Source organism: Anabrus simplex, chromosome 1, assembly GCF_040414725.1.
Source record: "Anabrus simplex isolate iqAnaSimp1 chromosome 1, ASM4041472v1, whole genome shotgun sequence".
Classification (NCBI taxonomy): Eukaryota; Metazoa; Arthropoda; class Insecta; order Orthoptera; family Tettigoniidae; genus Anabrus; species Anabrus simplex.
In genome coordinates this window covers 1,147,261,292-1,147,288,011 of record NC_090265.1, presented here as the reverse complement: position 1 = coordinate 1,147,288,011, position 26,720 = coordinate 1,147,261,292, and the positions used below count along the sequence as shown (strand labels likewise).

Below are 26,720 nucleotides of genomic sequence, written 5' to 3'. Positions count from 1 at the left end.
TATCAGAGAGAACAAAAAGATGAAATAACGTGACATTACTACCAACTCACTCCTGATTACTTCGAATTCCCCACACTGTTTACAATGTTGCCAAGCGAAAATCTATGATCACAGATCAAAGTTAATCCAGATCATGAGATCCAATATCAACGTTATACAACTCAACAAGCACCTTGAAAGAATCATTTTCTGATCTCGAATCAAAATTGATCCGAGGTCAGCTATGTTTATACAATTGGCCCGTAACATATCACACTTAAAGCTTTCATTATGTCCTTATAGTACAGCCTTCGTGGCTCGGGTGGCAGTGAGCCAGCCTCTCACCGCTGGGTTCTGTGGTTCAAATCCTGGTCAACCCATGTGAGATTTTTACTGGACAAAGTGGAGGTAGGACAGGTTCTCCGGGTACTCCGGTATTTCCTGTCATCTTTCATTCCAGCAACACTCTCCAATATCAATTCAGTTCATCTGTCAGTAATTAATCATTGCCCCAGAGGAGTGCGACAGACTTCAGCAGCGTGCACAATTCCTATCCTCACCACTAGAAGAGGGCTTCGTTAATTCCATTCCTGACCCAGTCGAATGACTGGAAACAGACTGTGGACTTTCATTATGTCCTTATAGTGATAACAAACTGCTGATAGCATATTGTGGACTGACAGCCGCATTGTTGCACAGTCCCTCTTTATTGTTGGAGCTTTTCTATTATCTTAAGAAAGTTCCCACCTCTTAATACTCGAGCTAAGAAAGACATGTAGCTAGATAGTCTTTTGAGAAAGCTATAAAACCATGAAGACTTGAGGAATTTTAGCAGTGTCTTTTAAGACCAAATTTAAATTGTGTACTTCACAGTGAACACAATGGGCAGTTTTCTCCAATGATTTCTTTCTTGGACCCCCAAGTAGACACTGCTCACGATGTTTGCTCTGTTGTAGTCTTGACCCAGACAGTTTTATTGAAATTTCTTTGTCCTCTATGAAACTGAGCACTTCATTCACTGTGCATTTCTGTCCAAAACTTTCAGAAAGCCTAGTTAACATTTTTCTACTATCAATTGTGTAGGAAAACAATTTATATCAGACTTTTCATCCACATATCAGAAAATAAACTTAATTAGTCATGTTTAAACATGTCTTCAGTGATGTCCAATGTAAGAGAATACAAGCAGGATTTCTTTTTCAAGGTTGATTAATAATATATTCTATATTTCTGGGTAGATTTCCTTTTCCTGCCTTGTACAATAAAGAGATAAAATTGGATTATACCTACTTAAAAGTTGCAAGAAAATTTCCACTATGACTCTTGCCCAACTTCTCTTAATGACCTCTAAATGCCATGTTACATGTAGCTATAGTAAGCGCTACATCAATAATCAATAACTCCTCCCCAAAAATTGCTTCATTCTTCAATTCACAACCCAAGAAAAGTTAATGTTTTCGGGACCAGAAAAGACTATTTTGTTTACTCTTTATTTAATTTCTTTGGTTTTTGGGACCAGAAAAGACTATTTTGTTTACTCTTTATTTAATTTCTTTGGTTTTCGGGACCAGAAAAGACTATTTTGTTTACTCTTTATTTCTTTGGTTTTCGGGACCAGAAAAGACTATTTTGTTTACTCTTTATTTAATTTCTTTGGTTTTGTTTTTTGCCACAATGGTGATTTGGTGAAAAGTTTCAGTTCGTTTGCTCTATAATTTGTAGAATCTCCTTCATCTGGCAACCATGACAGGGCTTATGACATTACAGAGAAATTCGAGAGGAAGAGAGATCGAGCGTTATTACGTCGTCAATTCACAGAGTCACTCAACAAACTCGAGAAGGATGATGTTACTACAGCATTTTAGGTATTCGATGATAAAGCATTGTGTCTCCTCGTAATAGAAGAAAAAATTCAATATTTATTATTTGCAGCTAAGATTTCGACAAGCAGGTATGCGAGAAAGAACATGAAGCAGCTGAAGAGTACAAAAAGGAATGGATAGCAATAAAGAGCACAGGTATGAGAGTGAAATGTCATACCTGAAAGTAGTGCAGCTAGTGCTTTCTCACGCTCTCCAATAAGAAACTTATGATGATAGGAATATTCAAAATTGGTTACGATTCTGGGGATAGTTTTGTAAGATAAATGATGATACTTCTATAGCTGATGAGGATAAGATGCAGTATTTAATCCAAGATGCAATACCAGGATCAAGAGGTAGAGAACTTGTAGAAAGTTTTCCTCCTTCAGGACCTAACTATAGTAAGGCCATCGAATAATTCAAGGCAAGGTTCCCCTGTGATGAATTGTTAATACAAACATATGTATGAAAATTACTTGGTTTAGAAATGATTCAAGCAGCAGATGAATTTAGGCCATTTATATAACAGATTAGAGACCCAACTCGGAGATATAGGAACTTTAGGAATAACAAGAGATAAATATGCTGCCATGCTATATCCATTGGTGGAATCAGCCTTACCTGAGGACATTTTGAGAACATGGGAAAGAGCATGAACTGTCACTAGAGCTGAAATTTATGATCCTAGTGATGGCTTATTTAACTTACTAAAGTTTTTGAAGCTTGAAGTTGAGAATGAAGTGCACCTGCATATAGCTCATAGAAGTATTTCTGGCTATGACTGTATCAGTGCTAGGTCTGACAGTGTTAAAAGGAAAAAGTACCTACTGCAGCATGTATCTTTTCTGGTGATTCCAAGCAGCATTCTGTTAAATGTTTGTGGTGCGAAAAAACTTCACATGCTGCAGCAGACTGTTTTAAAGCTAGAACCATGTTATATGTTTGGAAGACGCCTTTATTTAAGAAGAAAAACTGTTGTTTCAGATGCTTAAAGTCTGGTCATAGTCTCAAGGGATGTAGGAATTACATGTTATAATTCTCATATTTTGGTCCGTATTGAAATGTACAATGAAGTCAAATAAATATTAAAGTTTATTTATTCCACCTATTCAATACATAAATAGAGATTTTATTTAAGAATTAAATCTTGAATAAAATTATAGGGACATGTTTTGCCCTTTAATTAAGGGCATCTTCAGCCTTAATCTCAATCTGAAAGGTAATTAATCAGGTGCCTGACTGTATTTAAATTACATATGAAAGTGAGGATGATGTTGAAAATATGCTTCAAATGGTGAGCGAAATGGTTGACAATAGTTATGATATTCTTAAAATGAAGCCTTAATAAAGTCTTAAATACAAATAGTCATAAATTTATACACTTTCTTGAATGTCCTTGTTTAAAAATTGGTAACAAATTGTATACTAGTAGTTTTATAAGAACGCAAAATGTTACGTTAAATCTTGTAAAGTGGCGCCCTATGGAGGTTGAGGGTGTTGGAGAAAACTTTTGGATCCTAAACAGATCGAACGTCAGAATAATGATTAAAAATGTAGTTGATAGTTCCAAATGGAGTATTAATACATATTAAAGCTAGTAAAGAGACATTACTGTTGCTCACTTCAAGTGAGCTTTACAATAAATTGTGATGGTTGAGGGTGTTAGATAAAATTATCGGGTCTTAAACAGTTCAAATGTCAGGAAAATGATGAAGAAAGTAGTTAACAACTCCATTTCGCTCACCATTTGAAGCATATTTTCAACATCATCCTCACTTTCATATGTAATTTAAATACAATCAAGTACCTGATTAATTACCTTTTGGATTGAGATTAAGGCTAAAGATGCCCTTAATTAAAGGGCAAAACATGTCCCTATAATTTTATTCAAGATTTAATTCTTAATTAAAATCTCTATTTATGTATGGAATAGGTGGAATAAATAAACTTTAATATTTATTTGACTTCATGTAGGAATTATGTTAAATGCCTTGTCTGTCTTCAACGGCATTTAACTATCATGTGCCCAGAAATATCAATGTAATACCAAACCTAAAGTGTTGAACCTGTTCAAGAAAAGAATCGAGAGTCTTACACATCTTACACACTCTTGGCTCTTGGCACTGTTTTACAGACAGTGATGGTTAAAATTGTGCGTAACAGTAAAGTTAAGGAAGTATGTGCCTTTTTTGACAGTGGAGCACATAGATTCTATATTTCCAAAGATGTGGGACAGCTCGATATAAAGCCATCTGCGAAGGAGATGTTAAGCCATAGTCTTTCTTGGCGGAGTTGAAACCAATCAACAACAGCACAATATGTATAATTGTCCAAAGTATGGATGGTAAATTTGAAGGATCTATAAGTGTTTTGGATCAGGCAAAAATTTGTGGTTTTGTACCTATGGTGGAAAGTCAAGGCCTGTATCCCAAGCTTAGGCAGAAAAACATTATTCTCTCTGACATGGGGAAAAATCCACAAGACAGAGGGGTACTGACAGCTGCTGACATTTCAGGACTGTTTATGACTGGTTCCTATGTGCAGTTGGACGGAACATTGGTAGTGATTGAGAAAAAGTTGAGTTGGACCTTACAAGTGCCAGGGAAGAATCCATATAACCTGCTGACCAACATAACCTATAACTGTAACTTGGATTTGTCAGACTCATGGAAGTTAGATATTATAGGCATTAGTCAGGGGAAAGCTGTGAAGTTGAAAGAGGATTCAGATACCAATACCAATTTTTTTTTCAATGAAACTGTGAAAATCAACGAAGAAGACAGATATGAGGCGCAGTTACCTTGGAAGGAAGGGCATCATAAGCTTTGGCAGAGAGGAGGCTTAAAGGTGTAACAAATCAACTCCTCTCTACTGGGCAACTGGAGAATTATCATGCAGTATTTCAGGACTGCTTACAGTCAGGTATTATTGAGATAGTTTCTGAATGTGGGAATAAGGGCATTTCTTACTGCATTGGGCTGTAATTAAGCCTAGTAGCCAGACTACAAAAATCTGACTGGTTTTTGATGCTTCAGCTAAGGATCGCAAGGGAAATTTGTTGAATGATTGCCTAGAAAAGGGGCAAAACTTAATTGAGCTAATACTGTAGTGATTGTTTAGAATTGAAACACTGGGGAATTTTATATCATGTATTTATTTATTGTTTGCTGTGTTGGTTTATATTTTCAGTGTGTGAAGTTTGGAATTAGTTGATTTTAATATGGTTTTAAGATTGTTTGATTATCGTGGGTAAAACTGAAGTAAAATGTAATAATTCTGGCACATACTGTAGTACATGCGCCAGATCGGCGTGGGATGTTTCCGATTTCATAATATTGCATCAATTTTGACGTTTCTGGATGCTACTCGATGTTCCTTATCAGACTGGGCTCCTGGGCCCCTATTGGTCATTATAAAATTAATTGTGATTGGTGGGTGAAGGAAAAAGAACAGATGCTCATTAGTTGTTTTACGATTTCCTAATTTCCGGAGAGAAGCGCTTCACTAGAGCCTAGCTCTTCCGAGCCGTCTTTGAATCACGACCACTGAAGGGAGAAGTTGTCTTTCGCAGGTGATGGGTCTTCTTGGCCCCTCCAACAGGTAAGCACTTAGCTGTTTTTCATTTTTCAGGTTATCTTCAAATGTAGTATCCCATTTAATTTCTTTTGCCGGAGCTTACCCGTCTTTTGCTTCAATTGCCAACGTTTCAGTAAAATGACTTAGCCTACCGGCAAGTCATATCAGAGTAATGTTAAGAGACAGTTCCCATGTCTTTTGTTGAATTTGTATATTAGATATTCAACGCCTTTTGATGTAATCATAATATGTAAATTTCACCTTGGGGCTGTCTCGTTTATCCCGCTTCATCTTGGAGTATTCACTTTTAGGACGGGCACCCTTTCTCAGAAGTGTTTTTGAGGGGGCTACCTACTGAAGGTGCTCTGCACCAAGATCATCTTATAAACGTATTTTCTTTCTTACGTGTATCTTTATGATTGTATTATGTCATTCCGTGTCATCTTAGAGTATTCACACTTAGGACGGGCACCCTTTCTCAGAAGTGTTTTTGAGGGGGTTGCCTCCTAAAGGTGCCCTGCACTAGGATATTTATTTTATATGTTGTTCTCTTTCTTACATGTACATCTTCATAATAGTGTAACTTTACCTTCCTTTTCTTTCTTTCCAACAGTTTCATGTGTTTTAAAAGTGTCGGCACAAACAGCGGAACGTTGTGTGCGATGTTCCGGTATAAGATTAGATAACTAAATGCTACCCTTGGGGTAAATTGTAATTACTGATGGATTTCTGTTTTCAAATTTTAATGGTGTATTTTGTTGTTTATTTACGTTTTAATTTTCATCTAAATTTGTTAAGTAAAGTTTAGGATTACATTTTACTTCACTTCTTCAGCATTGCCAATACCTTTCACCGCCTGGATATGGTTCCCAGCCGCTTCCCTGTTATCCTTTCTTAGCCGTCATGTTGGTTATCCTGTTATTATTTTCTGTGCTTAATGTGCTTATAATTTTAATTTCGTATATATTATCATGTCTTGTGTTAGTGTGTAACTATGTGAATGTACAATGGTAGCAAACATTAATATTATTTTTATTATTCCTATTCCTTGTAACCTTACTTATTTTCTGAGGTTACAAATACTGAAGTTATTAATACAGGAGTGACTCTACAGTCGTACTGTCATAGATTAAATGGAAGGCAGGCAAGTGGAACGCATCTGTTGGCAATTGTATCAGAGAAATTAAACAGCACAGCCATTCCACTGTCCGAGGATCTTTAAACTCTATAAATGTTCCTTCAAGAGACTGTAATGCAAAATTGATGGAAGAAGGCCAATGGTGGGAGGAGCCAGAATAGTTGAGATGAGAGCAAAGTGAATGGCCTGGTTCAGATGAACAAGCTCCAGATCAAGAAATGCTGAAAGAAGGAAGACGGTGGTAGATAGCATATCCTGTGTGAAGACAACTTTCATGTCATCACTGATATACAAGGGCCATCCGGAAAGTAGTACCCGTTAGCGCCGCATGAAGCGCTGACGACTCAGGTAGCCGCTGGGCAAGGTCAGACCGCGTCAGTGGCTTGTCTGCCTGCTCTGTGCGAGGTTGTGTGATGCTAGCATTGCCTGTGTTGTGTCTGTGATCGTTTAAAATGTTTAAACAAATTGAGAACCCCACCAGCTGTGAAGTGAGGGCTGTGATTAAATTTCTTAATGCACAAAACGTTCGACCTTGTGATATTCATCGCCAATTAACGGAGGTGTATGGAGACAATGTGATGGACGAGTCGTCTGTTCGGCGCTGGTGTCGCGACTTCAACCTGGGGAAGGGGAATACACACGATGAGGAGCATTCAGCGAGACCATCTGTCATTACAGACCAACTGCTGAGCGCAGCAGACGAATGTGTGAGGAACGATTGGCGCGTCACAATTGATGAACTCTGTAAACATTTTCCTAATGTGTCTCGAACATTTGTTCATGAAATTGTTAATGACCATCTGCATTATTCAAAAATCTGTGCAAGGTGGCTCCCTTGCATGCTTACAGAGGAGCACAAAACCAAGCGTATGGCTGCAACACTGACGTTTCTGGGACGTTATTCCGATGAAGGAGACTCTTTCCTGGCTCGCATCATTACTGCGGATGAAACATGGGTTTGTTATGCATCACCTGTGAGTAACCGACAGTCAATGGAGTGACATCATGCTCATTCACCAACCAAACAAAAAAAATTCAAGACAGTTCTGTCCACCAGGAAACTCATGGCAACTGTTTTCTGGGATCGCCGAGGTGTACTGCTCATTGATTTTATGGCCTTTGGAGACACAATTAATGCTAATGCGTACTGTAAAACATTTAAAAAATTACGGCGGGCAATACAAAATCAACGGCGAGGTCTATTGTCTACAGGAGTCATTCTCCTTCATGACAATGCCAGGCCTCATGCAGCTGTGATAACACAACAACTTTTGCAGCAATTCAAGTGGGAAACCTTCGACCATCCCCCGTATAGGCCAGACTTGGCCCCTTCGGATTTTCATCTCTTTACGAAGCTTAAAGACTTTCTGGCGGGAAAAAGATTTGACAGCGATGAAGAACTTAAACGAGCCGTGACTACGTATCTTAATACGCTGGCGGTGGAGGACTATGACGCTGGAATACAAAAACTCGTCCCATGTTAAGACAAATGCCTAAATTTGCTTGGAGATTATGTGGAGAAGTAGTGTAAAGTATGCTCTTTCCAATAAAAATGTGTATATTTGTTAGTATATACTCCTGTGTCTTTGTTGTGCAAACGAGTACCACTTTCCGGATGGCCTTCATATTTTTCAGAATACTCAAAAATTGTTAGGATGACTGGCTGGATACTAAGGTTTATAAACAAATGTTCCAAAGGTTGCAAGAAATATCAAGAGATCCATGCAACAGAGAAGAAACTGTTAAAGTGTATTCAGGATGAAAGTTCCGACCCAAATGGAAGAAAATGATAAAGGAAATGCAAACCTGTACCAATGATGAAGGGCTCATGCAATTTAGGATAAAACTTATTTTAGGAGATGAATGTGATGAATTCAAATGTCCAGTAGTACTGTTGATAAGAATCCAATTGTACAGGGAATAGTTTGCTAGAAACATTGCCATTTAAAACACGTTGGGCTTAAGACAATGTTGTCAAATCTGTGAGAAAAATACTGGATAACAGGCATCAGGAGACTAGCTAGGAAAGTAACCTATGAGTGTGTCACATGTAAAAGGTTTCAAGGAACAGCTGCAGAACCTCCCTTTACTCCCTTAGCCCAAAACCACAAAGTGCACCGATGTTTTCCAGGTTATAGGAATTGACCTAACGGGCCCATTGTATCCAATTACAACGGCCTGGGTAGTCATATTTACATGTGCCATTTGTAGAGCCATACATGTGGAGCTTACAAAATCCCTCAGCACAGATTTATTCCTCCTAGCTCTCAGAAGATTTATAACACAAAGAAGAAGAATCAACATCATGTGCACGGATAGTGGGACTAATTTCAATGGAACAAATAATGCTTTGAGAACTGTGGACTGGAAGAAGATAATGTCTTTCTCATCAGTATATGAAATTAAGTGAAACTTCAATCCTCCCACTGCTCCCGGTGGGCAGGATGGTGGGAGAGGTTAGTAAGAACCCTGAAAGAACTTCTGAGAATTAATCTGGGAAGAGCGACACTCACCTATGACGAAATTGTAACTCTACTGTGTGACTGTGAAGCAATCATAAACTCTTGACCCCTCACATACAATGAAGATGAGTTTGAAAACTTGAAGCCTTGACAACTGCTTACTTCGTGCAAGGCATCCCTGGAAGTGAAGTGCCAGACTTAAACAACATTGCTACACGAGTCTAAACACGAGGTTACAGTATCTGTAGTCATTACTAGTACGCCTGCATCAGAGGTTTCGCAATGAATTCTGGCTCTGTTGATTCACAGAGGGCAGGGACAACAAGAGCAGCTGAAAGATGGAGAAGTGGTGCTGGTCAATGTGGATATGAAGAGGACTAACTGGTGGCTAGGAGTTGTCTTGGAAGTCTATCCAGGGCAGGATGAGTATAGTAGGGTAGTCAGAGTGAAGACCGCTGTAGGAGAGAAATTGAGACCTCTGCAACACTTGTATCTCCTGGAGGTTTTCTCAAGCTGTGATGATCCCAAACTCTTCCAGTAGATGGAACCTTGTAAAGAGGACTTAATAGTGGCACTCATGATTCCTTCTTTCTTCTAGCCTGTAAATACAAATCTCATTATATTACCCTGGTTTAGGGAGAGGGACCGATGTCTTTTAGAACTGTAGTAAACGTGAAGGGATGCATAAAACTGGATCTCAAAGGGCTGGCGACCACCTGGTATTGATACAAAGTTATGGAATCTGGCAGCTGTTTCGCACAAATAATGTTATCTACTACAAGATGGCTGCTCGAAGGAAGTTGTTGTTTCCACAGACACCCACAAATGATGATGAAATATCAAAACAGTTGCTTCAAGACAGTGATTCAGAGTTTGATGACTCAGACAGAGATCCGGATTATGAACCAGATGCAGCAGATATTGAATTACCAGCGACAAACAGGAAATCTGAGGTAAAAAACGCATAACCTCAAATATTACTTATGCATGTAGATAATGGTATCTGCAGTAATTACCATTGTGTACACCGAACACCAAGTACTTGTCATAGTGAAAAGCAATTGTTTCTTTAACTACAATAATACTTTGTGTTTAGTAGAAATATTGTTGAGCAGTATTTATATGTAATTGCATATATTATTCACTAGTTAATTGAAGACATCATATATGAAGCTATTTTTAAGTTACCGTCAAATGGGGTGATTTTGGACGGGAATCTGTATTGTTTATCATCCTAATAATGAGGATTATATCCAATTAATACAATACCCTACGAACAAAAAGTATACGCCAACATACGTGTTCCTGAGAAAACAAGAAGTAGTGTCTGAATTCACCCCATACATCGGGGTGATTTCAGATGCACCTGTTTTTTAAACTTCTGTCCAAAGTTTCAAAGCGTATTAGGTGATTTTGGACACAAATAGTCCTCTATTTTAATTCTACGTTCTTTCTGCTTTAGTGTTGTGATATTTAAAGTGTTCTGAGGGTGTCCAAAATATGACTAGCTGGCTAAAATCATTGTAATGATAAATTTAATGTTTTACTGATCGACCTTTGTTTTCTGATAAAGTAAATGTAAAATTTTCCAATCTAAATCAAAATATTAATAGTTATAAACTGCACAGAAATCCTACTGAAAGATCTTAATAATTTTTCTTACAAATGATGCAAATCGTAATGAAAAAATAATTGCTACAACGAACATGTAACTAAAATTTAAAACTAAATCTAAAATACATTTTCTCTGAAAATTAAGATTCCTCTCTTCTCAACTTGAGTTGGAAGTATTTTCTAAATTTGTTCTTTAGCTATTGTATCCTCATCAGGGATAATACCAATATATAAGTGGTCCATTATTGGACATTATAAATTTTCTAGCTAACTCACTCCTGGTTGCCAGCATTTCGCCCCAGTGTGCTAAGTTGGGCTCGTCAGTTGGTAAATCAGTTAGGGAACACAAACACTTTTCTGTTGTTTTTATGTAAGCACAAGTATTTGACATCGACATCCCTTGAACGAATATTTGAGGCCACACCAAAATACAGCCTCGTATGCTCTTTGTTCCTCAACTTGTATTTATAATCTGCAAGAAGGAAGATCTCTTCTTGCAACACCAGAATGTCATTATCTTAGTCATTACCTTCATTGTGTCTCTCATTGTGTTCATTTTCACTGCTGCTGCCAGCACTATCACTTGTTTCTGTACTGATTTCATCTTGGCGGAAGCCATGGCCAAAAATTGACTTCCCAGGAAAAACATTTCATTTGCGGTGATGGGAAGTAGCAGGTTGTGTTGGAGGGTAATGAGCTTCCCTGAGCATTTCCTTCTTCCTCATTTAGCACTGGTTGTCCTCCCATTTTTTTTAGATTTCCTTTCTGTGCTTTATTTTGTAGGGTGGACCAAGGTATACCATACAAATCAAATACTTTCCTATAAGACAACCTGCCACTTTTAATATCACGTACGGCTTTTTAGAATAGTTTTGGTTCATAATTACTCCTTGAAATAGCTCCATTCTCCCTCTGATAATTTCTATGCATTGTCCAAAATCATCCAGACTGCTTTAAAATTTTCAATAAAATGTGCGTAAAACATTACTTTTCATTAAATCACACCAAAATTCCACAGCAATTTATAAACACTTCAGTCAGTTGATCTCACTAGCAACTATAGTTATAAATGTTATAATGCAATTCTTCCAGTCGTGACAATTGAAAGTAGGTATTGTGACCGTATCGGTCATGTACATATTTATTAATTAATTATTTTAGGCAGTGAAAAACCTTTGTTAAGCTCCCTTGTACATGTTACAGAAAGTTGCATTAGGTTGCACATGCTTATACAACCTTCTGACATGGTAAACACCACTCCGTCTTAACTAAAAGAATCCCCAGATAGAGAGAAAGAGATGAAAAATGTCAAGCAAAGAAAATCAATAATGAAAAAAATGGCCGAAACGCGGCGATGCCAGCTTGCAAGCTTCATTTGTATGATAAGATTTCGAGATATGCATAACAATTAGTATGGGAAACCTCAGGATGTTATATGGTTTCATAATAGACCTCTGCCAAAATTCCAATTTTTTATAAAATATTAACGTGTGGAAAAATACGCGATCATTTGGATTATATAACAACTTAGCGCCAGTACGCCTACTATGTACGCAGAACCACCATAGGAGACTCTGTAGGGGAAATATTTGAATAATTAATTGTAAATAAACGGCCGATCGACGCAGGTTCCGCACATATCAAGACTACTTAAGAGTCTGAGTCATGCATTTGCGTGCATTACTGATGTCATACGACACGTTGAACTATTAATTTAAAAAAAATAGTGGGGACTAGCCACTGTATGTTGCGTGAGTAGGGGAAAGCTTTTAAAAGGGATGGCGGTGATGACACCACTGCCACTCGACACGAAGGATTCAAGGCAGAACCACGGTTTGCTGGTGTTCTGATTTTACTAGTATTTCCGAGTGGAACTATACATTTTACATCTTCAAGACTATTATAATTATCTACAAATGATAGTATTAAAAGGGTTGAAGTAATGTGACCGCAAGAACAGTGTTACAGTAGTTTTTTTAAAAGTGACGCAACATATGTCAACATCATTAATGTGTTACAGTGTATTTTTTGGTTAAAGTGATGCAACATTTTATGTCAACATCATCAAAGTTGTTATAGTGTAGAAGAGGACCCTGGATTATGAACGCGCTCAGCAGGAGTAGCAGTGGAAATGAACCTGTGACCGATGTCAGCGCCATGAAAGCTTAAAAGTCGATGAAGGCCTTTTCCTAGGCTCTAGCCTTGGATTTCACGACATGATGATAAGTACTAAAATGTAATAATTTTTCTAAATAAATGCACGGTTATTTAATATGTAGATCACATAAATTAGATTAGAAATGTAAATTGCATATATTCTTGAATTAGAGAAGAACTTGTGAGTGGTCTTCATATCGTTTATATTCATCTAGATGGAATTAATAGTCTACTACATAGGCTTCAAAATATATCTAATGTAATGCATGTCCGTGATTTGATGAAAAATATTAGTTAGTCTGAGAGTGCTTAGATTAGGTGGGGAAAGAAATGCAGATTTGTATTTGTACTGATCCCAAACCGTGATATGTATAATTTATTTACGAGATATCCAAGCTTATTGTGATAATGCATGGTGATTATCTCTTGAAAAATGGACTATCGGTTTATAATATCAAGATAGGAAGGCACTCTTATTTTCACGTAATTTGCATGATAATATTTGTAGATGGCTATATTAATTATTTGCGTAACTTGTGACAAGCCTGGACGACGAACAAACGCCCTCCCATTGAGGTTAGTGTTTTCCTTTAATGTCAAATATTTTCCCTTCCTGTATATGAGAACATTATGGATATGTTTAAAATCCATATTTGATTTTATTTGTCTGAGTTTAAAATGTAGGAAAACCTAGGATGTGTACCTCTGTAATCTGGTGGATGCGAACCCGGTCATTCTAAGTCTAAGGATGTGAATATGAGAAGATAAATGGTGGCTTGATATTGAATTAAAGATTTGTGATAAGGCAGTGAATTAATAAGCCAGTGGAGCTTTGGAATATGATTTTAGAATAGGTATTGAAATGAGATTATTTAACAATGATGGATTCTAAGGGAGGCGTTTTGGTCTCGCCTTGAGCTGTTAACAAGATATTTTCTGCCACACCAGGCCATTACTTGTTATGGCATGACATCGAAAGATTTACAACTTGAAGGGGAGCGAGAGAGCTTGTCCCTTGTAAAGGGTCACTGTTTACTGTATTGTTCGAGCTATTCCACTTAGAATGAAGGCAGGGAAGTCTGCAGAAAACCGATTATAGTTTAAAGGATTCTTTTAACTTTTTCATGTTTATTTTTATAATGAAATTAAATAACTGGAACACCAGTATTATTACTGATTTGTTGACCCTATGATTAATAATTGAGAAAGGGAGTTTTTATAGACCCGTTTGTCGATGCCATCCTGGATGTCATCGGTTCGAACTCTGAGGCAACCATGGATTTTTGTTCTCACACGATTTATTTTCTTTTTCATAATACAGCAAATTGCATGCGCATATTGTTTATTGTTCCTTTTAAATTATGTGTACATATTTTCCTTTTTATACATTCTTTTAGTTGTGTTTTACATTTTTATTTGGATGACAAAACGAGCTCTATATTTGTTATTTTGTCATTGGATTCATTGGGATGTGGGTTCGAGTTCTGGACCCGACATCGGTCATTGTTATTTATTTTATGATTATGATGTCATCGACTAGTATTCACTTATTCTTTTGTTTACTTATTTGTAATATAATTAATTTAGCTAGGTGACCACTCCAAGTTATCTTCAAATTTTTTGTTGTTGTATAGATAATGGTTTCTTCTGATAGTGAAGAAAGTTCTTAATGATAACCGTCGCATTTATAAGGATATTTTTGATTTTAAAAAAATATGTTATACAAATTTTAATGTAATATTTATCGTCATGTCGGGAAGAGGAAAGAGGGAAAGAAGAAATCAACTTTGACTTTTCACAATTTTGTATTTAGTCCATCGGACATTGCATATTATATTATGATTATATTATAAGTATACAGGGTCAATTTTAATTAATTTGATTTATCAAGAATTAATAAATAGGTAATTAAACTTTTGTTTGCCTGTCATTTTGCCGAAAAACATTGCATCCCAGGTTTCCTTCCGTTCATTTATGCCTTTAAGCTAGTTATGAGTTATTTTCTTTGATCTTTTGCCGCAAACGCACCATGGCCCTGGGAGGCCAGTGGTTTGATTCTATGGAACGGAGGGGTGCAGTTGATCCTTGCACGGTCGGAAGAGCTTTTGCTCACCCATCATTCTGAAGATTTTTTTTCTTGTTCTTTCCAGATGAGGTGGCATTTGACTCTAGACTAAAAAGGTCCCTTTCCATCAGGTGCCTCGGCGTATGGTGCTATATGGCGGAACCCCAATATTTTGGGGATTATCATGCCGTCATTTGGTTCTATGGGGCAAATGGCGTGGGGTGGAAAGGTTGCAGTATCCACTTAATGAAAATGCATGAACTTTCAACAATATCAGTGCACGCTGGAAATTTTCCGAAGTATGAAGTCGACTCGTAATAAAAAATGCGGAATGCGTGAAACATAACCTCAATGTCAAATTAAAATGCATGTGGAAGTGCAAAGCAATGGTGACTCATTGCTATGCAACAGAAAAAAAGGCAATTCTACCATACAGTCCAAAATCACCCGTGTTCGAAATCGCCCCGTTTGACGATACCATTATTTACATGAAATATTGAATTATAGGGGTTAATATAATGTTCTTGTTACAGGCTTGCCTCTCCAATGTAAATTATGCACCAGACAATGTTCCAGACAATAATGCAGACACCATTGACAATGAGACAGAGAACATTGCACCATCTGCCGATAATGAGGGCATTGCCAATAGAAGGAGAAAGAGAAAAAGAAACGTGAGTGTCCAAACTGCTTGCCAGATGAGGAGAAACAGAGGTTTGTCACACTCACAAGGAGGGGTAAGGGAAGACACATTGAAGCTGTAAAATTGGGCCCAGACTATGAATGTAAAGTTCAGTGACTTGTTCGCATTACAGAACATGATAGAGAGAAAATTATGGACAAATTTTGGAAAATGGGATATTTTAATTTGCAGAATGCTCATTTATTTGGTTGCATGCCATGACTAGAACAGATTTTGTTCATGTTTCTCAGCTGAGAGAGGCATTTATCCAGAAAATTACATCAGATGGATTTGGTATGCAAAATTTTGTAAGATATGAACTTTCTGCAGAGAACCCGAGTGTGATGTTAGCATCTGAACAATACAGTGGTAATCTTCAATGTACCTCCCTGAGGAAGAAAGGATGACCAACAAATTTTTTAGGAAGTTTCAGCAGTCCCTTATGTTTGAAGTATGCTGGACCTTGCCCTATTGAAGCTTCAAATCTAGCTGATGTTATGTCCTGTATGAGATGGATTCCAGAAGCATACCTTGAGTATTATAAGACCTTAAAACAGAGAATGAACTGATCATGTATACTCAAACTGTTTCATATTGAAGACTTTCATTTCATGTAAACGATGATATCTACCTCCAGTAATGCAATTACTTTCCAAGAAGGATTCCGGAAGTGCATATCAGATGTACTTTCTGTATGTTAATCATTTGTAATGTATCTAATTTAGGTATTTTGAATTAAAAATTTATTATAAAGAAAATAGGAAGCCATCAGTATTTTTATAAATCTTCTCATTGCATTTCCCAGCAAAATGTAAAATGTCAGCTACCATTATTTACACTCGAATGCCTCAAATTATATTTACTCACAGGGTACACAAATTAAAACCGCACCATTTATATTTCATTTACAAATGCACCTTAGAAATATGAGAAAATTTCATCTGAAGAACTGGTACAGAAGACTGAACTGACAGTTACATTCTCATATTACAAACTGAATGGCCCTATCAAGCTTCCGGCTTAGTTAAATGAGGAACTGAAATGTTGTACCTTACTCCCAAGTCCCAACTGCACAGGAAATATCATGCAAACTGGAATTGTAGTGATGACAGTTGCTCGACCATTCCAATTCTTAGAAAGGCCACAGCTACTCAGCGGCAGAGCAGTTATAATGTATCCACTGTACTAGAGCTCTTCCCAAGAAATAGAAGTCAGAAATAACCGCAATGTCATGCCACTGAACAAAGCTTGCCAAGGGTGCCACTCATGCCACTCATTAGTGGAAGAGAGCAGAGCACTAGTTACTGTCCAACATCAGCTTTTAACTGCTGGACTGGAATCTATGAATCTGCCTCATTATTTAACAATTCATTTAAAAGTAGTAATTTCAAATTCATTCAAACATCATTATCTGAGGTCTACCTATCTGTTACCGTTAATGTACTAAATCAAGCAGAGATCTGGAGGTCCTTATATAGCCTGGGGCTTCCTGCACTGTGAGTTCTTTGAAGGTGTCTGCTATACCACTGAGTATATCTTGCATTTCAGAGAATACATATGCTGCAAACTTTGATTTAAGGATTTCTTCTAGTCTGTGCTTCTAACTTGTACACTAACACTGGGGAGAAAGAGCAGTGATGATTGAAACACAGTTCTTATTTCTTACCAGGCACCACAACTGCTGTAAAGAAACAGGAAAAGTTTCTCATCTATGAATGTATGGTAGAACTATTAATTACAAACCAAAGGTAGATCTATTTCTAGCCTTCACTTCATATAATAGAATAGAAACATTTTTCCTCATTTTTCCTATTTTACATTTCAACAATGATGAATAGTTATAAAACAAAATTGTAGGATAATATAGTGCTTCATTATGGACATTTTATGGTCCCTAATTTAGTTCTGTGATCATTTCACTAGAAATATTCTTAAAGACACACGATCAGAGACTGATGGAAACTACAAAGCAACACTAATATTAATTTTTCAATCATATCTCTTGATATTTCTTCCCAGATTTTTCTAAAATATTCTTTCTTTGGATAGTACTTGTTGCTTCCAGTCACAAACAGGAGGGAAAGGATGCAAGCATGCCATGAATATCTGCAGAGCAATTTGTATTGGAAAATTAAGAATTCACTAACAATAATGAGGCATTCAAAATAACTGGATTACTACCTTGCAAGACTAATTCCAATCTTTATAGAATCATAAGTATCCTAATGCATACTTCACTCTGATCGATTGAAAACTGACACGAGGAAGTAGAAAAAAAAAAGAACACTGGAGAAAATCTATGCAGATATGTAAAATAAGTCACTTTATTCTAAGCAGAATGAACACTGTGAAGGCCTTCTTTATACTAGGCATGTGATTGTGATAAAGCACTTTCATTTCACATCATTGCTAAGCTTTCATTCTTAACACAGCCAATTAAAAGGTAAGAAACTAGTGATCTTTGAGATTTAAGAGGTACTTGCAAAATCAGTGTCTATTCTCAGAGGGCAAGGGGTTGGGGAAGAAAAAAGAAGCCCTTCTCACACTATCAAAGAATTACTTGCATGAACTCTGTAAAAAGAATTGGAATGATTCAATTTATGATAACTACAAAGCAGGCATAAAACTATGTTATTCAATGTTGTATGAAAAGGTTGCTACATTCAGAACGGTCCAGTTCAGTTTCTGTGAATGTAGCCGTTCCACTCACAGCCAACTACGAGGAACCTAAAAACATGTATGGAAACCATAATAAATTAAATAATAATTTCAAAAAGAGCACTATTTACATCACAAAAGTCATTCCTTTCTTGAGCATAGTCTCTCTGTCCATGTTTTGTGAATCAATGACTTAACACTACAAAATGACCATAATGCCAACCCACTAAAAAGAAGAACATACTGCAGCTAATGAACTTTCTGCTTGGAAGATTCATGACAGTAAATATTTGTCTGATACCCTGAAAAAGAACAGAATTTAAAATAGTCATTTTAGACAGTATGTCATGCAAGCACCACATTATCAGAACATGCAAAGCATCACAGAGAGTGGCAAACATACACATTCATTTCAATACAATCTCAGTGCAAGAGCTTTGGATATTGTTATTCTCCCTAGCAGAACAAATTCCACAACATACCTAACCAAGCAATCATTCCATGTTAACATTAGTCATTCATGATCATGCAAATGTTATGCTGTGAGCAGACCATTCACATGCAACTAATCATGCTACATGCCTACAACCACATCTCAAGGTGTTATGCCATGATTCATGCACCAAGCTCTCTCTTCAGGAAGAAGGACAATGTGGAAAGACTGGGGGCCCCTAAGTCTTCTTTCCTCCATATTTTTAAATTATACGGTAATTTTTCTTTTCCAAGGAATAATCGAAGTCCAGCATCGATCAGTAAATTAGAATCCAACTTAATGTTCCCTGTGTTGTTATGATTTGGTACATTTAATGAAGCTCTTTTCTTTATGTATGTGCAGCTGATAACAATATATTTTCTAAAAATACTTACAGCTAACTGATATTCTATTCTGAATAAATTCTTCTAGCTACTGAAATATTTCTACTACTTATTTCATAAGGATGAGCCAAAGAAACTGACAGTGTATACTATATCTCATTTTGTTTCTCTTTATCATCAAGTAGTCAAATTTTGTTATGATAAAGAAATACAAAATTGTCATACTATAAAAATGTCATAAAGTAATTCTAAGCTATACTTTAAAAATAATAAATCATGCCATGTCTCTAAGGCTCCAGTTCTATTTGGATGAAATAATCTGTTAACATCCACAGAAACTATATGTGAGTTCTATCAATAACTCACTGGCTATGAACTTGATGGGAGGCTCCATAGTGTATGATACCGATCACTGAAAATGCTACCAGTTCTACTCTAACGTATTCAAACATGTAATATTCAAAATTATTGAATAAAAGTACAAAAAAAAAACTTTCACCATCAAATTAATTTTTGATGCAGATTAGTTTCCAAAATCTTGATTACACTCCATTACTAAAAGAGGCAAGAGTATAGGGTATTTAGTATAATTTTACAAGAAAACATATCTGCAGAGACTAGTAAATAAAAATCTCACCTTAACTGAGGAAGAAAGTTAAGTTTCCATTTTCAGCTTAGTATTGCAAAAAACCCTTTAAGGTTGAAATCCTGTCTTAGAATGCAGTATGGGATGTATTATTATCTTAGAATTGAACTAAGTTAAATGTAAAGATTCTTCTGAAAATTTGATGAAATGTTAATAATTGAAGATGCTCTTGAACTATGCATACATGCATAAGTCACATCAGTTTTAAATATTCCTTCTTTAATGAAGTCTGTTCTTCCTTCAAACATGTGAAAAAAGTATTTTGATTGTATTTCATTTTTGTATTTACTTTATAGAAGACTGCAGATTATCCACTGTAAGCTCATTGGAAGGAGTAACTTACAGTCTAATGCTGCATCACTTGGGATAATGATTAAATAGTTTGTAAACAAATGTTAAAGATCTCTTCATATGGTTATAAGGGTACAATAAGTTGTAGTAAGGATGTAAGGAGAGGGTGTATGTCACTGGCAAGACCTATAATTCAAGTTTAGTTCCAGTGTATGGGATCCTTGCCACGTTCACTTGATTCAAGAACTGGAAAAGGTCCAAAGGAAAGCAGCATGATTACTTCAATTTTTTGGTATCAGTTTGGAATTTTCCATCTACTTTCTTCAAGTTTTTTAAAATATCAATATCTTCAAATAAACTAGGTTTCTACTTCCTTTCTTAAAACAAAATTATCCTAGGGTCATCAGATGGGGCTTGAATGAGAGAACAATTTATTTTGTCTTTATGCATTCCTAGTATGAACTGAAAATGAATCAATAGGATCTTTAATTAACTTACAGAACTAAGCATTTTGCATTAATAGTATTTGAAACTGTTCATTAATAGACTGAAGATGAACTATTATATCCAAGTTTGATAGAACTGAAGCACTCCCATCATTATCTTTTGTTTTAGTCATGGTGATGCACTAGGTCAAAACTGTTGTGTTGTTTCTTACCCGAACTCCATATGCCACAATCTTCAGAATACACTCAATGGTAAACATGCTGGTGAATCCGATGTTCATGTAGTGGAGAGTATTCTTGTATAATGTGCTTTGGTTGTCATACTAGAACAAATAGTGAAGAAACCAAGAAAAAAAAACACAAATAATAAAAACAAATAAACAATCACAATCACAAGAAACAGAAACCAATTTTCCAGACACCATTGAGAACACACTTTATGGTAGGCAAAGAGATTCTTTTAAAAGAAAGACAGCATGGGAAAGGATTGCACAGATACACGGAAACTGGGCACATCAATACAAGTAAAACATTCCATGCAGTAGCATTTAAGAAAGCAGCCTGGAGGCTCCATACAAACAATTATGTTCACTTGATGATGTGCTCAGCAGAGACAGAGACTCAACTATATGGAACATGTTAACAAAGCTGATAGATTTGTCATATAAAATCGTTGAAGATCCCAACATTCTTCCATTAATTACTAAAAGATTACTGTATACATGTATTCCTTCTGAGTATAAAATAAAAGTTTGCTTGTAGAAGAATGTAATAAATTTTGCTAACATAAAATATAATGTATGTACGTCCACCCCTTAGTCCCTTTCCTGATACAGGGTCAGTAATAAGGAGAGATTAAATTATATGGTATTTTATATGTCTAGGCGTCTCCGAAGACCTTAAAAAGTAGTTAGTGGGACGTAAAACAAATAACATTATTATTATTATTTTATGTCTAGATGCCAATTCAGATGCCAGCCTCAGTTGAGGAGCTAAACAAGATGAAATGAATGTTTGGTGAATAAACTTGATTAAGGAGGTGGGAGGAATTGGCTGTAGCCTATGAATAGGAACTGTCTTAGCATTTGCCTGGAAACCACAGAAAACCCACTTGGAATAGCCGATGGTGGGTTTTGAACCCACTAGTCTTCTGAATGTAGAACTTGGTTTCATAGTTGTAGCATGTTAGCCAGCATGGCCACTCCAATCAGTTATGGTAAAAAAATAATAAAATTGAATATATAACAGTTTATTAGCATTATATATCAAAATAGGATGTGCTTCGCACGCAATGGGCTATTTCAATGTAATGGATTCCTGAACCATCAACTTTGACTTCTCAACCTTTGTCTCATGTCATGCAGATACTTAATAATACCCGTAAAACTAACTGAACCCTGTTTCAATCTATCTGCTAATCATAAGACTTAGGATGTGCCAGATAGTGAACCTGATATCACCAGTGGTGTTTACTAGACTTTCGAGACCAATAATTTCAAGAGGAACTTTAATCCATATACCATAACTTTAAGCATCTACAATTTTCTTGTACAGATGGATCATTCCTCAGAACCGATCACAGAGTACTTGTTCATGTCAGAGAGGCTTGTGCATACTAGTGGATCACAGAGGTTGTGTACCTGTCCATTTCAACTTCAGACAAACACAGAAAATTTTTGGTGATGATGGGAGAGGGAAAGGGTAGGATTGGGAATATAAAGCAGCTGTGGCATTAATTAAGGTACAGTCCATGAATCTGCCTAGTGTAAAAAGAGGAAACTACAGAAAAGCACCAGCATGGGCTTTTAAATTTTTTTTAAAAATCTGCTTTATATTGCATGGACACAGATAGGTTTTATGGTGACTATGGGATAGGAAAGGGCTAGGAGTGGGTGGTGGTGATGATGATGATGATTATTATTATTATTGTTGTTAAAGGGGCCTAACAGTTAGATCATCAACCCCTAGTGGTACAAGGTGCAATGAAATGACATGATAATTAAAACTTCAAAACGTATCCACTGACTATAATCTAAAACAAATGATGATGAAAAATGACCATGAATCCAAAACAGTCAGTGGATCCTATTCACAATTCCTTATTTTCAGAGATGATGCTTGTTGTCCCCTCATAACAGGAATCACAGGGAAAGCAGAACCATGGTGTTCCTCTCATAGTGGTACTAACCACAGGTGACATACACTCACAGTGTTTCTCACATGGTGGTACTAATCACAGATAATGTAGACCCATGGTTTGTCGCACACAATGGCACCACTCATAGGTAACACAAACCCATGGTGTTTCACACATAAGGGTACTATTCACAAGCAATGCAGACCCATGGTGTTCCTCATATAGTGGGACTAATCATGGGAGCCAGTATTCCCATGGTGTTCCTCACATAGTGGAACTAATCACAGGCCACATATACTCATGGAGTTGCTCTCATAGCAGTATTAATCATAGGCAATGTTGACTCACGGTGTATCACATATTATGGTAACACCCACAGTTAACATACACCCATGGTGTTCCTCACATAGTGGTACTAATCACAGGCAACACAGACCCATGGTGTTTCTCATAAAGTGGTACTACTCATAGGTAATGCAGACCCATTCTGAACACAGTGGAACTGACCAGAGGAAGGCAACGCCCAGACCCGTAGTGTTCCTTGCATAATGGTACTGCTCCTATGTAATGCAGACCCACGGTTTTCCTCGCAAGGTGGTACTAATGGCAAGTGACATCGACCATGGTGTTCCACACATAATGGTACTAATCACAAATAGTCTCATGATTCTAATATCATAATCTCTTGGTTGCCCCTTTTAGTCACCTCTTATGACAGGCAGGGGATACCATGGGTGGATTCTTCATCTGTGTTCCCCACCCAATAGTGGGGGAGAGAGAGAGAGAGAGAGAGAGAGAGAGAGAGAAAAGAAAAAAGAAGGATTGAACACTTCAAAAATGATGTACCGCACAAAGAAAGACAAGGGCGACGAAGGGCATGAAAATGAAAAACACCCTATGCCAAGAATGCTCTGATACTGTCAGGATCAAAAAAAGAACAAGAATGGACCAAGGGAGGTCGGACAGGATAGATGAAAGTGAGGAGCCTGGCACAAGTAAGTGAAAGCAATGCCATTAGTCAGCTAATGGCCTCGTGGTCGCAAACCCATGCTCCCAAGTAGAGAGCCCTTGGGGCCCCTTTTAGTCACCTCTTACAACGGGTAGGGGATACTGTGGGTGTATTCTTCATCTGCATCCCCCATCCACAGGGGGTGCTAGGAGTGGGAAGGAAGTGACTGTGGCCTTATTTAAGGTACAGCCCCAACATTTGCCTGGTGTAAAAATGGGAAACCACAGAAAACCATCTTCAGGGCTGCCGACAGTGGGATTCAACCCCACTATCTCCCGATCCAAGCTGAGAGCTACGTGACCCAAACAGCACAGCCACTTGCTCAGTAACAGTGGAATTCAAACCCATCATCTTCTGAATACAAGCATACAGTTACTCGGCCTTGTACTGTACAGTCCACTGATTTGGTAGTCCAACCACAGTAAATCAACCAGACATAAATGATCCTTGTCATAAGGAAGCAGCACTGGCATATTTAATATTTTGCTATTATCAGTAAGGGCAGGAAAGGTGGAAAGGAAGGATGGAACTAGTACATTTTAGTGTAATCTGGTAAACATATTATTTGTACTTAAATAGTTTTCCACTTAGCTGCTCATTGAAGCTAGCTCAGGGTATTTAAGTGCTAGCCAGTGTGAAGTGTACTTACGACCTCAGGAGAGAGTGATCTTTGAATCTAATTGTCTCATACTGCTCAATCCTAGCCCCAATTACTTAACACACATACTAGTATGGACAGCACAATAAACATAAGTTATTACATAGAATTCATGCATGCGTAACAAGTATGAGACAGTTGATTAAGGTGTCCCAAACCCCTAAAAAGAACCACAATACTTTGGTAGAGTCAATTTAGTGTAATTTTCAGTTCCAAATGAAAGATAGATAATTCAGAGTAAAGTACAAATAAAAATTCTGTAATGTTATCTGATGAGTCTCTGGCCAGGAACTTTTATAAAGTTACTATAATAATATTGCCATGGTAAATAGAAAAGGGAACAAGTTAAGAAAATTAAGTCATGTATGTAACTGTAAGTCTTACATACATGTAGACTGGTTATGACGCAAACCTTGTTAAGTGCGCTCAAGGTTGTCACATTCAGACAGCAATCAGGAACATTTAAAAGCAAGAGAACTATGTCATTAGGTCTTTAAAGAGTTATCGTTAAAACAAAATCTAGTACTGTCATGCCTCTTAGGAACATTACCAGTTAAAGGAATATTAAACATATATCATACACAGCATTATATATTCAAACTGTAATATCGTAAAAAGTTCTAAGCAGGCAGCATAACAACCACTAATCTAAAACCAGAAGCTAAAATATCTTTTGTTAACAATATTTTTTTTTTTTTGCTAGGTGCTTTACGTCGCACCGACACAGATAGGTCTTATGGCGACGATGGGATAGGAAAGACCTAGGAGTTGGAAGGAAGCGGTCGTGGCCTTAATTAAGGTACAGCCCCAGCATTTGCCTGGTGTAAAAATGGGAAACCACGGAAAACCATTTTCAGGGCTACCGATAGTGGGATTCGAACCTACTATCTCCCGGATGCAAGCTCACAGCCGCGCGCCTCTACGCGCACGGCTAACTCGCCCGGTTTGTTAACAATAGTGATTATCATCTTTTCCTTAAGCAAGGCAATATAGCATTAACCATGACACACAAATATAGACACATGAAGTATGGATCTTAAGGGTGGCTTTGTCACATTTAATTGTAAATTAACTTACTGAAAGAGTTATTTCAATGGACAGATAGAATTTTCAGTTAAAATAATTGAATACTGTAACTGACATTTGTAACATTCAATAAAACAAAATCTTCTCTTCTTTCTTCTTCATCCATTCCCTTTTCCAGAATCTCTCTGGGTAGGGTAGTGTACAAAAGCCCTCCACCTTACTAGATCTTTCCACCATTCCTCTTCTAGTACTTTAATGCTATCGACTCCTCTATTTGCAATACAGTCTACAACAGAGCTCCTCCATCTCATTCTAGGCCGTCCCCTAGGCCTCTTTCCAATCTCTGTATCCATGAATGTTCTCTTTGGTATTCTCTCCCCTGGCATTCTCATCATGTGTCCAAACCATTTTAGCTTTGCTATAATCAATCTCTTCTTGAAGTTTACACACTCTCACGCTTCTCCTTATTTCCTCATTTCGTATTCTATCTCGTCTTGTCTTTCCCTATATGCTCCTCAAGTACCTCATTTCAGCTGCTTGTATCTTACTTTGGTCCCGCTTAATCAACGTCCAGGCTGCAGAAGCATAGTCAGTATAGGTTTATACTATGACAAGTATAAAACTTTCTTGCACTTCATTGGCACATATTTGTTCCATACAATGTCTCTCACACACTGGTAGAGACTTGCAGACTGCTGTAATCTTAAATCAATTTCTCCATCCAAATTTCCATACAAAGATAACTTGTGGATGATGAATGTTAGTACCATACTGAGAAAGCAGAGAAAATTTAGAAATTTACAGCTATTGTACTTTCCTTTCATTCTACTTTTTAAGACAGGATTACTCAGAATATATTAACGGAGCCTGCCTTGAAGTAAGACACAACAGAAGAGACAACAAACGAATACCGGAAGTGGTAACCTGAGACCATTCTGTAGCCAGTGGAGCAGATAGACCTGAATTATTCAATGAATATTTTACCTCTAATTTTGTTAAACCTGTGCAGTATGCTGATTTTTCTAAAATAAAACCTGTTACTTCCCATAGCCTCAGTAATATTTCTCCCACTGAATCTGAAGTGTACTCCCTACTTTCGCCTCTGTCAGAAAATAAACCCACTGGTCCTGATGGTCTCAGTCCTATCTTCCTTAGGAATACAGCAGTAAATCTTTCATACCCTATTAGTGTGATATTCAATCGGTGCTTCTCAGTCGGCTACTTTCTGAGCTCCTGGAAACTTGCTTATATCACACCCATTCTTAAAGGTGGACAGAGGTCGGATATCGCAAATTATCGCCCGGTCTCTATATTACCTGCTTTATCAATCACTTGTGAAAGGATCATCCATCAGCATCTGCTTGCATTTACAATTCCATATATATCCCCCCAGCAGCATGGTTTCCTTCCTGGAAGCTCCTGCGTAACTAACTTGGCTATCCTCCTCCATCATGCCACGTCTGCCATCCACACGGGCTCTCAACTTGATGTATGCTAT

At 37.2% G+C, this 26,720-nt stretch overlaps 1 protein-coding gene across 1 annotated transcript in view; it reads right to left on the bottom strand.

Annotated features, from left to right (window-relative positions):
* The window catches only part of cac (cacophony), a 778,098-nt gene that overhangs the window by 314,678 nt on the left and 436,700 nt on the right, over positions 1-26,720 (bottom strand). Inside the window, 1 exon segment of the mRNA XM_068225468.1 lies at positions 20,605-20,715. Coding sequence (XP_068081569.1) covers positions 20,605-20,715 — 111 coding nt within the window.